Consider the following 16,439-nt stretch of genomic DNA (forward strand, 5'->3'; position numbering starts at 1 on the left):
TGGGAATCGAACTGGCAAGCCCGTGGTTTGCAGGCTGGTGCTCAATCCACTGAGCCACACCAGCCAGGGTGGATTTTATTTATTTTTAGAGAGAGATGAAGGGAGGGAGAAAGAGAAGAAGAGAAACATCGATGTGCATTAGTTGCTTCTCACACACCCACAACTGGGGACCTGGCCTGCAATGCAGGCATGTGCCTTGACTGGGAATTGAACCGGTGACCTTTTGGTTCACAGGCCATTGCTCAAGCCATTGAAGCAATACCAGCTTGCACAAAGGGTTTTGATCTGGTATCTTTATTTCAACAGGTGACATTTTATTTTTCTTTAAATAGTCACGGCTTTTACTTATACCAATATTCTTAATCCTGTTTCAATATTCTCAATATTTTGTGATCTATATAACTTCTTTAAGATTTGTGAATCAGAAATCTTGAGAACAGTCAGCTCTTTGGACCAGTTTGTTCACTAATGTTCTCTCTGCTTTGAAGGACATACTGAGCTGGAATGTGACTTCTCCTTTGCTGTAATTTAGCTATGTAACCTTAGGCAAGTTGCTTAAGTTCTCTGTGCTAATTGCTGCGTTGATCTGATTTACCTTTAAAAGAATCATTCTGGCTGCCCTTTTGAGGCTATGTTGTAGGAAAAGGGCAGAAGTAGACGAATTTGGACATTCTTGCAAGAATCCAAGCAAGAGATGGGCGGTGGCTTAGGCCAGAGTGAGAGTTGTAGAAGTGATGAGAATCGGTTGGATTTTGGTCAGATTTTAAAGGTTAGAGTTGATAGGTTTTTGGATTGGATGTGGGTGTGAGGGAAAGAAAAGTAGGTGGTGATTTTGGAGTGAAAATGTGATTTGAATGGGGTGAAGAAAGAATGGTAGAAGAGGATTTGGTGACAAGTTTGTCTCTGAAAGGGTATGCAGAAATGGAATGGTTGCCAAAGGCTTGTGTTGGGGGGAAGAGAGCTTTGTTGTTGTTTCGAGGATGGGAGCTATAACTTATTTATGTGCCATTGGGAAGATTTCCATAGAGAGGACAAAATTAATATTGAAAAGAGATGGGAGAATTCTTAGAGCTTTGTCCTTGAGTAGAGGAGAAGGAATGTGCATACACAAGTTGGAGGGTAGGTATGGGGACAGTTATCTCTTGTGTTAAAACCTCAGAGCTGGAGGTTCTACTTCATCAAAGACTTTTGGGAATTTTATCTCTTATATATTGCTGGAATTCTTTGACAATTTTTAAATCATTTTAGAAGGTTGCTAGCAGTGTTTAAATGTCCTGTATCTGCCAGTAGGATTTAATTATTTTTATTTTATTATATTATTTACAATTCTGTGACTTCCAGTATATTCTTTGAATTGTGCAACCATTACCACCATCAGTTTGCCAATGGGACTTAGATATATATTTAAAAAATATTTAGAAGTTTAGAATTAACTTTATTTCTCATATTTTTATTTCTGTAGTGACCTTAAATTTACCACCAGTTCCCTACCTTAAAAAAAAAGTAAATAGGTTATTTAGTTTTTCTTGTACTATTTTTAATAAATTCATAATGCTTCATTCTTTGTTATTATTATTGTTATTTTTTTGGGAGCACAGATTGCTGTATCTGGCAAAGGGGGTGGATCACTTTGCAATAGTCTTCACTGTGATAAATTGTAAGTGTTCATTAGTTAGTCAGTTTTTTTCCTGGTTCTTTGTTTTATAGTATTTCTGCCATTCTGGTCTCTACTAAAATGACAAACTTAATTTTGTTTTCTATTGTTCCTAATTATTTCTTTATCCTTGTTTATCTTCTTTCCTTCCCTCCCTTTCTTTCTGCTTTTTCTTGCTTCTTTTGGAGTTATTTAAATTTGCTTGAGATTTTAAATTGTGGTGGATACTCATATTCATGGTTGTTTTAGATATTAGCTTTTCTTTCACTGTCAGTTGCTTTAGCATTTCGTATGCATTTTGCGGGGCTATTATTTATTTATTATTTTTGCAGTGGAAACTCATTTTCCCATAGACCCACATATTCAGTGGACTTGTATGACACACTACACCTGTGCCCAGGATTACTGTAGTTATGGGTGTTAAGGGACGCTGAAGCTGTCCAAGAACTCAGCGTCCTGGTGGTAGCTGGAAACTGAGATGGAGGGGACTATGGAGAGAACACAGGGCAGCAGAAGAGGCCGGAAACCCTGGGGGATAACACAAGGACAGAGGGGGATCCATCGAAGGAGGCTCAGGGTAGACCAGCAAGGGATTGTGTCACAGCAGAAGTATATTATAGGAGCCAAAGAAAGTGTGGGATGCAGAAAAATCTTTGACTTGAAAGGGAATTTTGAGACTAAGTTCTAGATTTAAAATAGGGAAATTGAGGTCCAGGGAGTGGTGCGACTTGTCCAGGTTTTACATGAAAACCGCTGGTGGTGATGAACCTGGCGTAAGGAATCTCTTGATTCCCAGCTCAGTGTTCTTTCTCATCTCTGTATCTTGGTGTAAGACTTTTCTTTGTTTCAGTTATTTGTGATGGAAGCTTAGGTGTGTTTCTGAAGGATACATTCCTCTGTACATTTTCCCAGCAGTTTATAGTCTTTGTTTGTTTGTTTGTTTGTTTGTTTAATTAACTTTAGACTTGGCTGCGTAGCTCAGTTGGTTAGAGTGTCATCCCAATATGCCAAGGTTGGGGGTTTGATCCCCAGTCAGGACATGTACAAGAATCAACCAATAAATGCATAAATAAGTGTGACAACAAATTGGTGTTTCTGTCTCTCTCTTTCTCTTTCTCTCCAAAATCAATTTAAAACATTTAAAAAAGCCTTTAGACTGCAAAGCACAAAATGAGACCTTTAAAAGCCATTTATAGAGACAATTTTCCTCACCCATATGTAGTAAATGTGTATTTTCTTCATTTTCATGACACTATATTCTCCATCAGGTGGTTTTCAAAGGAGTTTTACAAAAATATGTTGATTAAAATCATAGCAGTTAAATTGAAATACTGCCATTTGTTCCACAGATCTAAGTCTAAAATCACATTACTTGTAGAAAAAGTAATGTTAAAAGTTTAATTACATCTATTCTATTAAGTATACATGTGATATTTTATAAATAATAAAGCTTGTTTTATTTTGCATAAGCATATTTGAATGCATACCAAGATCAGGTAACATTTGGTGAGAGAAATGTTAATATTTAAGAAATTTTAGATAACTTGTGGCTTTCCTGAATTCCCCTGTTGTCTTTTTAAAGATTGCAGAAGTTTATGCGTGGAGATTTTATTTGAAGCATCCTGAAACAGTTTTTAAAAATTACTGAAGATAGCATTTTTTTTTTTTTAGAAAATATTATTTGTTAAGAAATAACTCAGATTTAAACAACATGAAAACCATGTCAACTAAATCATATAACAGCCAGAATTCTTATACTTTTTAAATCTCAGTTTTTATGATGTTACACACTTGGAGAATCACTGCTGTGAAAGTATGTAGACTCTTCCATCCCTACATTCTCTGTGTGCAATGGAAAATCTATAGTAACAGATGAGATGTTAGCTAAGTGTTCTAATTGTTTTTGTGTTTTGCTTTTTAGGCCAAGTGATGGTAGTAACAATAATGCAACATGTAACATCGAAGTCATAAAATCACTGGATATTGAAGAAAGCATTTGGTCCCCTAGGTTCGGGTTAAAGGGCAAAATAGATGTTACAGTTGATGTGAAAATACATCGAGGATGTAAAGCAAAAAATATAATAATGCCATTGGAACTTAAAACTGGCAAAGAATCAAATTCTATTGAACACCGTAGTCAGGTATATAAATCATAATAAAATTGAATGTTTAATAGATTTAAAAATGTAGTTTGCTTTATAAATTTTGTTTCAATTCAGGTAATGTTTTGAGTTTCATATAGTACTTTTTAATTTGTGATACATGCAGAATACTCAAATTGTTTTGTAAATGTAAGTTTTCTCTGGCAAAGGATGTAACAAATGAACTTGTGTGACAAAGTTGCCAACTTTATGTTACCAAACTATCAGTCTAATCAGATGCTCCTAAAAAAAGAATTCCTTGGTCATGTAAGTTCAGGAAACCAAGTATATTTGTAGATATAATGATGCATGTTAGCCTATTAAAGTTTCTGAGAAGTCCTAAAGTAATATGATTTATTTTAACTTTGTTTAACCCAATGTTTACTAAACCCAGTTCACCATGGAGCTGTTGTTTTCATGTAACAGCTACACAGGACAGTCTTTAGGAAACATCAGTGTAAACTCATTATTCCCTACCATTAACTTGATTATATTGATTTTTATCTAAAATGAAATATAGAACTTTCTTACCATTATGCTAAAATCAAGTTTGTAAAATAATCTTTTCTTCTCTTTAGTATACATAACAATCTTCTGTTGTCCAACATTTTCTGAAATTTATATTAATTAGAGCAACAAAGTAATTAACGTAAAGTTGTACTTTGTTTTCTAATTATTTCCATTCCCTCTGCCCATCTCCACATTGGCAATTTGTAGTATGCCCTAGGCACTTTTAAATAGGCAAAGATAAAAATAAAAGAGAGTAATATTACAGTATTTTTATGGTATAATATGTATTAAGGGAATAACAAATAACATTTTGTAATATTACTTAAAATTCCTTTTGCCTTTGGAATTTCATTTATTTCAGCAGGTTTCATATAAAAAATGTTCAAATTCAAAATAGTTGTATAATCAGGGATTAAAGAGGCAGCTTTCTCTCTTTTTTAAAAAATTAATTATTTTTTAGAGAGAGAGGAAGGGAGGAAGAGAGGGAAAGAAAAATCAGTGTGAGAGAGAAACATCTGTTGGTTGCCTCTCATACGCACCCTGACTGAGGGACCAGACCAACAACCTAGGCCTGTGCCTGACTAGGAATTGAACCAGTGACCTTTCGCTTTGTGTTGATGCCCAACCCACTGAGCCACACTGGTCAGGGCAAGCTTTCTCTTTTTTAAAAATTAAATTTATTGCTAGCAACATTGGTTAATATCATTATATAACTTTCAAATACACAGTTCTGTAATACAGCATGTGTATATTGCATTGAATGCTCACCCAAAGTCTAGTCTCCCTTCATCAACATGTATTTGACTCCTTTTACCCTCCTCATTCTCCCCTTGCACCCCTTCCCCTCTGGTAACCACTATCCTGTTGTCTTTAAAGAGACTTCCTCTTATTAAATCTTTCCTGCCATTTTTAATTGTATGCCAAACACCAAAAGTCCTCACAGAAGCTTTTTCATTTGGGAATAACAAAGTAAGGTATTCTTGTTTTACACTAATAATTAGATTTTACAGATATTGAAGGTGGTGGGGAAAAACAGGCTTTAGAAGACACAAATTTTTCACTTGATAACATAGAAATGGTTGAAATTATGAACTAAAGACTTGACTAGATTAAAGCCCTCTTGGGGAAGGAAAATCATGCCAAAAATTTCAAAAACTGTGTTCTGTGTACATGAGACTGCACATTTTTAACCTTTTTTATTTTTAAGGACAAGTTTGACTGAAATCATTTGACTGCTAAAGGAAGAGAAATATAAAAACGTTTCATGGTCTTAAAGTGGTGTAATTTTAGAGACCTGTCTTCTAAAATTGCTGCTCAAATTTGTAGTGTCTTCAAGGCAAAGAACATTACTGTATTTAACTTCATTCAGTTGGAACTTTTATTTTTGCAAAAACTACAAGAAGAACTTTTAAGAATAAAATGGTGCCCTGGCTATGGTGGTTCAGTGGATTGAGTGCTGGCCTGTGAACCAAAAGGTGGCCAATTCAATTCCCAGTCAGGGCACAGGCCTGGGTTGTGGGCCAGGTCCCTAATTGGGGCCATGTGAGAGGCAACCAATCAATGTTTCTCTCCCTCTCTTCCTCCTTTCCCTTCTTTCTAAAAGTAAATAAATATAAATCTAAAAAAAAGAATAAAATAGTATATAAAAGAATAGTATTTCTTGTATTAAAAAATTTGAGTAGAACCAGGATCAAACAACAATATTGGAATTTATATTGCATATTCATTGTGCAAAAAAATGAAGAAGCATTTAAAAAATAATTATGGTAATTAATTGAATAATGTAGATAATAGGGATGAGGAAAGATGGATCTCTTAGAACATACAAAATTTTCACTTTGATAATACAGAAAAAGCTTATAAATAATTTCAGAGAAGATCTTTATTTTATAAATGGATTATATTCCAAAAGTTCTAAGTTGATGATTCATCATTTGAAATACATTTTTTAAAGGAAAGATATATGGAGCTGTGGTCCCTAAACCAGCTAATAAAAACCTATTTAACTTGTAATATGGTTGAATTTGTAATAATATTATAAAATTTCAGCCCAACTTTCTTTTATCCTAATATTTAGGGAATTTCGTTTCTGATATTTTCCCCTGCTAGTAAGTCCCAGGAGCAGAGTCCTATGGACTTCTTCCTTCCGCCTCAGTTCTCATTGAGGGGAAAACCTAACATGGAAGAACCATTAATTTTGGATGACTCCGTTGGTCCATAGCCCAAAGACTCTACCTTGTTGTTTATGAGTTCACTTTAATTTTAAAAAGTTTTATTTGGTATTTATACTATATCAGGGAACACAATAGGGCGCTTGTAAGAAGCCTTCCCAAAAAAAGCTTCATAGTTTCAAATGTTGAAGCAATAGCCCTTCCAAAGAATCTTATGTTTACAGATGAATTTAGGATATCAAGCTAAAATATCAAACTTTCACATAATTATTTCCTAAGATGGAATGTTTCTGTACTTTATTTTGTAAAGAAATTTGAGATTACCAGAAGTATTTCTGTAAATGTCCTTGAACATTGAGGTATCTGGGTTTGTATTTTCTTTATAAAATTTGTATATTGAGATTTCTTCTATATTTCTATTATACTTGCTAATTAATTGCATAAGCACTATTTTTTTAGGGTGCAAAAACCAAAAATCAACAAAATTTATTTTTTTTGTAAACTTGTGCACGTAATGATGAATTTATAGATACAATTAATATTTATGCTGCAAATAATACTTCTGGCCTTATGTAAATTCATCTTTTTAAATATAGCTTGGAAAACCAGCATATAATTATAATTTGACATTATCTTTAAGTGTGTTAATTGTAATTACTAATCTTGGTGTTTTGGAATTTTATTATAAAGACTGGGCCCTTCATAAATCATATAATATTTTAATATTGAAGATTGCATAGAAAACAAAGCTTGTTATCATGTCGTATGTGACTAAGTGACTTGGTCTTTCTGCTAAGATGTTTTCATGGATTAAGGGAGCTATTTGTAACTTGTCTTAGATGGTTTCTCTGAAGAGCACCTCGTAAACCTAATGTAGTTAATGACAGTTCAGATCTGAATAAAACAGTAAACTCTGTAGAGTTATTTGATTTAGTTGTCACAATACTATGACGTAAATAATATGTATTTTAGTGTTTAGTTAACTTATTTTAAACAGGAAAAATAGTGTCTAAAAACTGTTAACTTCAAAACGTAAAACAGTTTGATTAATTTATTGGAAACCTAAATATTTACTGAGAAAAATTTGAAATATTTCTTTTTTGTCCATAAAACTGAGAAGCAAAAGCTATGTTTTATGAAAATTAAATGTTTGGCATTAACTTTATTGTGTTACCTTTACTATTTTGGCTCATGTTATTTTCAAAATGGAAATAGCTTAATTTACCTTTTGATTTTAAAATTACAGTATGTGTTGATTGCAAAACTTGTATGGAAAAGCAGAAATTTTAAAGTTTTATTTGACAAAATGTACAATGTTTTCACAGCTCATTCTGTATACACTTCTAAGTCAAGAGAGAAGAGCTGATCCAGAGGCTGGCCTGCTCCTCTACCTTAAGACTGGCCAGATGTACGCTGTGCCTGCCAACCATCTTGATAAAAGAGGTTGAGCTGTTTTCTCTCAATTTTACTTCTCTGGGTTTTGTTTGTTGGTTTATTTTCCCTTCGACTGTTGGTGATACATACAGGCATACCTCGGAGGTATTGCAGGTTTAGTTCCAGATCACTGCAATAAAGTGAATGTGGCAATAAAGCAAGTCACACAAGTTTTTTGGTTTCTCAGTGCATATAAAGATTATGTTTACATTATCCTGGAGTCTGATAAGTGTGCAATAGCATTATGTCTAATAAAATAATGTATATGCTTTAATTTAAAAATACTGTTATACTAAAAAGACTAGACATGATGCAAGTCATAATCTTCGCTGCTGGAGGGTCTTACTTTCAATTTGTTAAACATATCTGTAAAGTGCAGTGAAACAAGGTGTGGCTGTATTTATACCTGACAGTTGCTCACTGTACTTGTTAGGCCCAGTAGAGGTTGTAATTTGTACTTGTATTTTTTAAAAAGAATTTTAACAATATATAGTATAGTTGGAAACGTTAAGCTTTTAAAATTTTGTCATACAAAACTTATAAACTTCCTATCCTATGCTCTAGAGAGCTGTATTTATCCTTAGCATTTGGCTAATAAAACACCAGCTTCACAATATGTACTAGTCATGAGATACATGATTGTTGAAAGAATTTATCAAGTGAACAAAAATTGGAGAAATTATATCAAAATGTTAAGCGGTTATTCTAGTGTAGAGGGAAATATGAATGTAGGTCTTTACTTTTTTTAAATGTATTTAAATCTGAAAGTTTTACTTATGCAGTGGGGAAGATATATTGTATAATCAATTTTACGTAATTCTTAAAAGACATCTACCTTTTTTTTCCTCACAGAATTACTAAGACTAAGAAACCAGATGGCATTCTCTTTGTTTCACCGTATTAGCAAATCTGCTACTGGAAAGGAGAAGACAACGCTGGCTCCTTTGCCACAAATAATTGAGGAAGAGCAAACCTGTAAATATTGTTCACAAGTGGGCAACTGTGCTCTTTATAGCAGGTAAACATACTGTCTTCCAAAAATACTAATTTCATTTATACACTCAACTCAAAATGATTTAATGTTGTTGACTGGTCTGGCATTGATGATTTCATTTTAGTTGTTTTTTTCTGTGTGTATTTCTAAAATGACTTCATTTTAGTCCTTTTTTCATATTTCTAGGGAAAAAGAGCACAGTTCATAATTTATAACAAACCTATTTCCTTGGGGAATAATAGAATGCTTTTTAAACTTTGGTTAAGAAAAATGTAGTATGTAGTGTAGACATTTGTGAATACAACATAAATGGCTTTTTCAAGAAGTCTTTTACTTCTTAGTTGCTATTTTAATTTCAGGCCTTTGTAGTTAAAAACAGGGAAATTGTTTCTTCCAGATACATAGTTTAGTATGACCCAGTGGACTTGTTTACATATGTCTATTTTCTTACATAGACATATGTAATAAATTACATGGGAAATTTTTTAGTTGTCTTATAAACAGTCATATATATATATATATATATATATATATATATATATATATATACACCTTCATAGACCAGTGACAATTTTAAAGGATACAAAAAGTAGTTAGATGTAAATACAGACTAGGAAAGAAGATCAAATAACCAAAATTCTAATTCAGCCTGAAAATTCACAGAAAGGACTTTTCAAACTAATGTATCAAAGGATCTCTTAATGGTAGAGGACCACGAACCACGGGAAGTCTGGGCCTATAGTATAAGCACATTGTTTTGAAATCTTATGTTTTATTCTTAGTGTTTTGTAGGCTTTCCTATGACATATTTGTTTCTATATAAACATTTAAAAATTAGCATTAAGCAAAACTGATAATCTAGATGATTCTCCTAGTTTTTATGTTGACTTTCTTATGGCTGAGAGCTGGATATGTGAATATTGTGATTTTGAGAAATGCAGTTGTAGAAAAAGCCAAAACTTGCTACCTACAGGTATGAAGACCAGAGTATACCAAATTTAAGCAGTTGTTAGGGATGTAGTCATTGAAGGCAAATAACCTTACATTGAGTGTCTTAAGTATTTTGTTTTGTAAAAAGCCATTTGGCTTGTAAAATATTGAAATGACAAAGAAAATTAGGGACTGTAGTTGCAAGTTATGATGATTGTCATATATGTATACTTATTTATTATTTATCTACTTTAAAGATCTTATTTATTTACTTTTAGAGAGAAGGGAGGGGAGGGAGGAAGAGAGGGAGAGAAACATTGATATGTAGAGAAACTTTGATTGGTTGCCTCTTGTACTTGCCCCAACCTGGGACCAGACCCACAACCCAGGCATGTGCCCTGACTAGGAATCGAATCCATATCCTTTTGATTTGCAGGATCATGCCCAACCACCTGAGTCACACCATTCAGGGCTGTATTTATTTTAGAAAGTCCTCATTATATAGCCAACCAGTGAAATATTTTACACATGTCTCTGACTTGGAGCTTCATTTTTAGAGCAGTCGAACAACAGATGGATGACAGTTCCGTCCCGATTGGCATGCTGACCAAAATAAAAGAAGATACCCAGCATCTCAAGCTTACACATTTAGAGTATTTCAGCCTTTGGTGTCTAATGTTAACCCTGGAGTCACAATCAAAGGATAATAAAAAGAATCACCAAAATATATGGTTGATGCCTTCTTCAGAAATGTAAGTGATACATTTAATACAGTGAAACTTCAATGATTTGGATTAGCTAGTAGGATGTCATTTGAAATTCATGACAAATACAGATTATGTAGCATGTTAAAGACATGCAATTTCATATGTTCATGCTAACTCCAGATGGCTATCAGTGAATTGTTTCTAAGTAGAGCACCATTGTTAGCTATTTTTAGTAGGATAAATATACCTCTAGAAATCTTATTTTAAAAAATGTTTGTAAATCCTTTTTTATCTGTGAAAAAAGTATAAGTTTGAGTATACCATAAGGTGAATTTTGGTATTGGGCTAGCCAAAAAGTTTGTTTAGTTTTTTCTCTACAATGGCTCTATTAGTGCTTAGTTGTTTGTAACTTCATTCAAAACAATTTTATTACGGTATTGTTACAGTTGTCATATCAACATGAATTTAAAAAAACTTACCAAAATTGGTGAATTTTTGTGCAGCCATTTTAATGTTGAGGGTGGAAAAAAATACACAACATTTTGCTTTATTATTTCAAGAAAGGTCAAAATGCAACTGAAACACAAGAAAAGATTTGTGCAGTGTGTATAGAAAGTGTTATGACTGATTGAACATGTCGAAAGTGGTTCGTGAAGTTTCTTGATACTACTGACATTTTGACCAAGTAATTCTTTGCTGTGGGGCTGTCTTATGCATTTGGAGGATTTAGCAGCATGGCTGGCCTCTACCCACTAGAAACCAATAGCTGGAGATAGTGGACAGAATCAAAATATCCAAATCATAAAGTTATTGGTAAAAATGAAAAATGTGTCTTTTATTTTATGGAAAAAATGTAATGGACTTTTTGGCCAACTCAATATGTTGGTAGAGTGCAAATCAATGCAGTTTTACTTCATACTTTAAATGTTAGTATTTAGAAAGCTTACAGTTAAAAAAAAATACTTTATTTATTTTTAGAGAATGGGGGAGAGAACAAGGGAGAGAAACACTGATATGCAAGAGAAACATTGATCAATTGCATCTCGCATGCCCCAAACTGGGGACCTGGCCCACATCTCAGGCATGTGCCCTGACTGGGAATCAAACCGGCAACCTTTTGGTCTGCAGGCCAGCTCTCAATCCACTGAGCCACACCGACCAGGGCAAAAGTTTATAGTTCTAGTATTTTCTTTGTTTTGTTTTATAGTTTTCATTTCTTTTTTACAAAATACAGGATGGGGCAAAAGTAGATTTACAGTTCTTCATGTGGAAAATAATACAATAAATAATAATACAAGAATAAACTCTGTGTTTCATGTACTTACAACTGTAAATCTACTTTTGCTCTGCCCTCTATTTAGAGGAAATCTACTATGTTATTTATTACCTCATAGGCATATGAGAAAAAAAGAAGTTGGCACAGTCCTTTCGAGAGGCATGCTTAATGTGGTATTATACAATAATTTTGCTAAAAATTATATTACCTAAATTTAAATAATTTATTTGATATAGATTTACATTTTCTAAAGTTGCAATCTTGTATTTTGTGAGATCCTTTTTTTTACAAGTTATTTGTAAAGTTGCCGTTTTGTATCTCCTTGCAGAGTATTTTTTTCTATGTAATATTTAGTTGCTTTTCACCCATTTGTTTCTTTCCATAATGAATACTGATGATAATGTGACTTTAGAAATAATTGGACCATTATTTTCTTACTACTAGACTTCAAAATAGGAAACATTACAGTGGAGAAAGTTTAACTAGTTATCCATAGACCACGTAAGTACAGTGAACATGTCAAGTGTACATGCCAACAAGCTTCTGAAGTGTATAGTGTTTAATACTAATAAGTATTAAGTAAGTGCTTAATACTTATTTCCTAGAAGGAGTTGAGTTATCATTTTGCTTGCTCTATTTTAATAACAGTAACAATAAGTCCTTGTGTAAACACTTTAGAAGTAAGTTAGTATTTTGTTCACATCAGATTTAGGAAGAGATTATTATAGTTTGTGATTTTTAATGTTGCATTATGCACAGGAGGTGGGGGTGTCCTTCGGGGATCAAAATTCTGACACACATGCTGCTCAGAGACCCCAGTCTGGTGCAACAAGGGAGGGGCTCCTCAGCACTCATCTAGAGGCCTGCGGCTGAGAGATGACGTATTTTAAAGCTAACAGAGAGAATGTTTCCTTAGCATTTCTAAAATTTTAGTGTGGATTGCAGAATATGTAAAAATGACTGACTCAATAATAGCATTAGCATTTCTAAGGGTTAGATGAACAAGGAAATTGTGGAAAACTGCAAATACAGTATTTATATATGTTATATAAATGGAAGTTTTCTCTCTCTTTTTATTTTATAGGGAGCAGAGTGGCAACTGCATTGGAAACTTGATTAGAACAGAACATGTAAAGACAGTTGGTGATGGACAATATTTACATAGTTTCCAACGTAAAAATGGTGCCGTGCCTATCACAAATCTAATGGCAGGTGACAGAATTATTTTAAGTGGAGAACAGAGAACACTATTTGCTTTGTCTAGAGGATACGTGAAAGAGATCAGCAGGACAACAGTAACCTGTTTATTAGACAGGTAATAAAATGTTCCCCTTTTGGGGAGAGGGGTAACAGCTTTATTGAAATATAATTCACATACCATACAATTTATCCATTTAAAGCGTACAATTCAATGGTTTTTAGTATATTCACAGAGTTATGCCCATCACCAAAACTGATTTTAGAACATTTTCATCACCCCAAAACGAAACCCCTATAACCATTAGCAGTCACTCCTCAGCCCTATGCAACCACCAGTTTTTTTTTCTGTCTCTATGGATTTACCTGTTCTGAACTTTATATGTAAGTGAGAATATACAATATGTGGTCTTTTGTGACTGGCTTTTTTCACTTAACCTACTGGGTTTTTTGTTTGTTTGTTTGTTTGCTTGTTTTTTAGCCTAGCCTGTTTTTCATCATTAAGTATGATGTTTGCTGTAGGGCTTTTGTAGATATTCTTTATGAAGTTGAGGGAGTTCCTCTCTATTTTGAGTTACCTAGAGGTTTGTTATTTTTTAATCACAAATGAGTGTTGAATTTTTGTTAATTGCTGTCTTCTCTATTGATATAATCATGTGATTTATTGACATTAATTGAGGTAAAATTCACGTAATGTAAAGTTGACCATTAATTATTTTAACACTTTTTAAAAATCCTCACCCAAGGATATGTTTATTGATTTTAGAAAAAGAAGGGAGAGAGAAAGAGAAACATCAAGGTGAGAGAGAAACATCTATCAGCTGCCTCCCGTACATGCTCCGACTAGGGATTGAACCCACAACCCTTTGGTGCATTGGATGATGCTCTGATGCCAGCCAGGGCATTTAATTATTTTAAAATGCACAGTCTAGTGGCATTTAACAGTATTGTGCAACCATCACCTCTATCTAGTTACAAGACATTTTTAACACCCTGAAAGTAAACATACCCATTAAGCAATCAGTTTTTTTAAATTTAATTTAATTTTTTAAATCCTCGCCAGAGGACATTTTTTATTGCTTTTAAAGAGGTGGGATTTGGGTGGGAGACAGACAGAGAGACAGACATTGATATGAGAGAGAAACATCTGTTGGCTGCCTCCTGTACATTCCCAGACGGGGGGATTGAACCTGGAACCTAGGTATGTGCCCTGATTAGGAATCAAACCCACAACCTTTGGTTTATGGGATGACACTCCAGCCAACTGAGCTACACTGGCCAGGGCAAGCAATCGCTTTTTATTCTTCCCTCCCTCCAGCCCCTGGCAACAACTGATCTGTTTTCTGTCTCTATGGATGTATCTCTTCTGGATATTTCATACAAGGAGACCCATATAATATGTGACATTTTTGGTCTGACTTCTTTTACTTAGCATGAGTATGAGGCTCATCCATGTTTCAGCATTTATCAGGACCTCATTTTTTTCCTTTTTTTTTAAGTACTCCATTTCTTTTTATGGCTGAATAATATTGTTACATAGATAGACCACATTTTGTTCATCTCTTCATCAGCTGATGAACATTAGAGTTATTTTCACTTTTTGGGTGTTATGGCTAGTGTTGCTATAAATAGTCACATGCAAATTTTTATGTTAACATACTTTTATTTCCCTTTGTAGATATACCATAGTGGAATTGCTGGGTCATGTACTAATTTCATGGTTGACATGTTGAGGAAATTCCAAAGTGCTAATCTTTTTTTTAGTGCATCATATCCTATACTGCTAATGTGGACATAGTCTTACCTAATTCTCACAACCGTGAGTATGGTGGGCAGGACAGATACCCTGTATTAAACATATAACTTATTTCTCCTTCTTAGCACTCTGGGCACTCACCATTTCATTCCCTTAAAAAAATGATATTTTTTTCCCATTTATAGTTGTGATATATTTATCTCAGTTAAAGCAGGTTGATTTAAAGAAAAATAGTAAATAATAGAATAGTTGCTATAAAATTTTGCGGCAGAATCTACCATCCATGTTCATCAATATCCATATCCCCCTCTACCCGCACTGCCAGCCTTCCTTGCTTTGACGTGCAGGCATGTGTCCCCATTTCTTAATGGGTGGAGATCAGTGGCTGGGATGCAGTGGCTTCTGGGCAACTGCAATGAAAATGTCCGGGCTTGTTCTCTCCCAATCATTCTCTTAAGCTGTAACCAACACTGGCCTGGGTTTCATGATATGGGAGTATGAACCTCAATATTTGTGTTGTCTATTAAGATTCTCTGCAGTCTCTTGCAGTATTTATTTAGTGACTACCATGTACCAGCTGCTTTGCAAATCCTTCAGGAATTACAGTCTTGTGGGTAGACAAATATATAAATGTATTTTCAGTCTAATATGATAAGTGTTTAAATTGATAGGAATACCAAGGAGAGGCATTCAACCCAATTTTAGGAGGCTCAGGGAAAGTTTTTTGAAAACCGTTATATACTGGGGGTCGGCGGGGAGAGGGGGCATTAGAAGAGGGTGGTAAAGGGAGGGGATAAATGGTGTTGGAGGGAGACTTGACTCCTTCCAAGTGGTGAACATACAATGCAATATATAGACATTGTATTATAGAACTGTACACCTGAATCCTGTATAATTTTATTAACCAATGTCACCCTAATGAATTCAATAAAACACAAAAACAAAAATAGAGAGAGAGAGAAAGAAAGAGGTCATTTTGAATTTTAATAAGTTAGCCTCGTGAAGTAATGTGAGCAGAGTATTCCAGACAAAGGAAACATGGTATGTAAAGGCATGATGGTGTCATGTAGTATGAAGTGGAACATTCAGGAAAGTGCAGGTAATTTTTTCCTGGAATGTAAAAGATAAGGGAATGATTGGAGAGGTCAGATTAAATACGGTCTTATATACCAACTTAATAAGTTTTGACTTTATTTGGCTATATTGATGAGTTTTAAACAGAAGACTGATAATCATATTTGCTTTTTTTTTGGGAATACACTGTGGAGAGTAGAATTAATAGACAGAGGCAAAACTGAAAGCAGAGAAACTAGGAAACTGCTGTAATGGCCCAGGCTAGGGGTGAATGAGGGCAGGGTAGGTTCGGCAGAGAGGATGGAGTGACTTTGACAAGTATTTAGAAAGTCAAGTTGGCTGGCATCTGAATGCTGACTGGATATGCAGGTTGAGAAGAAGGTGAGAAGAAAGGGAAGGCGGCGTAGATGCAAGTGTCGTTACCTGAGGTCAGGACCACAGAGAGGGGATCAGGTTCAGCTGGGACTAAGCGTTCAGTTTTGAATATACCGAGCTTTCCCACCGAAGGTTTTAAGCAAGTGGAAAGACCTTGCTGCCTGCTGGGTATCCAGACCTGTAGCTTGGGTGAGGAACCAGGTGGGAGAGGGATGCGAGG

The 16,439-nt window shown here is 34.4% G+C and overlaps 1 protein-coding gene across 1 annotated transcript in view; it reads left to right on the forward strand.

Annotated features, from left to right (window-relative positions):
• Positions 1 to 16,439, forward strand: part of DNA2 (DNA replication helicase/nuclease 2) — a 44,123-nt gene that overhangs the window by 12,802 nt on the left and 14,882 nt on the right. Inside the window, exons 6-10 of the mRNA XM_054572697.1 lie at positions 3,576 to 3,795; positions 7,802 to 7,919; positions 8,763 to 8,928; positions 10,392 to 10,586; positions 12,902 to 13,132. Of these exons, the coding sequence (XP_054428672.1) occupies positions 3,576 to 3,795; positions 7,802 to 7,919; positions 8,763 to 8,928; positions 10,392 to 10,586; positions 12,902 to 13,132 (930 nt within the window). The remainder of the gene's footprint in view (positions 1 to 3,575; positions 3,796 to 7,801; positions 7,920 to 8,762; positions 8,929 to 10,391; positions 10,587 to 12,901; positions 13,133 to 16,439) is intronic.

Source organism: Pteronotus mesoamericanus, unplaced genomic scaffold, assembly GCF_021234165.1.
Source record: "Pteronotus mesoamericanus isolate MK-2021 breed Mesoamerican mustached bat unplaced genomic scaffold, CSHL_Meso_final contig_24, whole genome shotgun sequence".
Taxonomy (NCBI): Eukaryota; Metazoa; Chordata; class Mammalia; order Chiroptera; family Mormoopidae; genus Pteronotus; species Pteronotus mesoamericanus.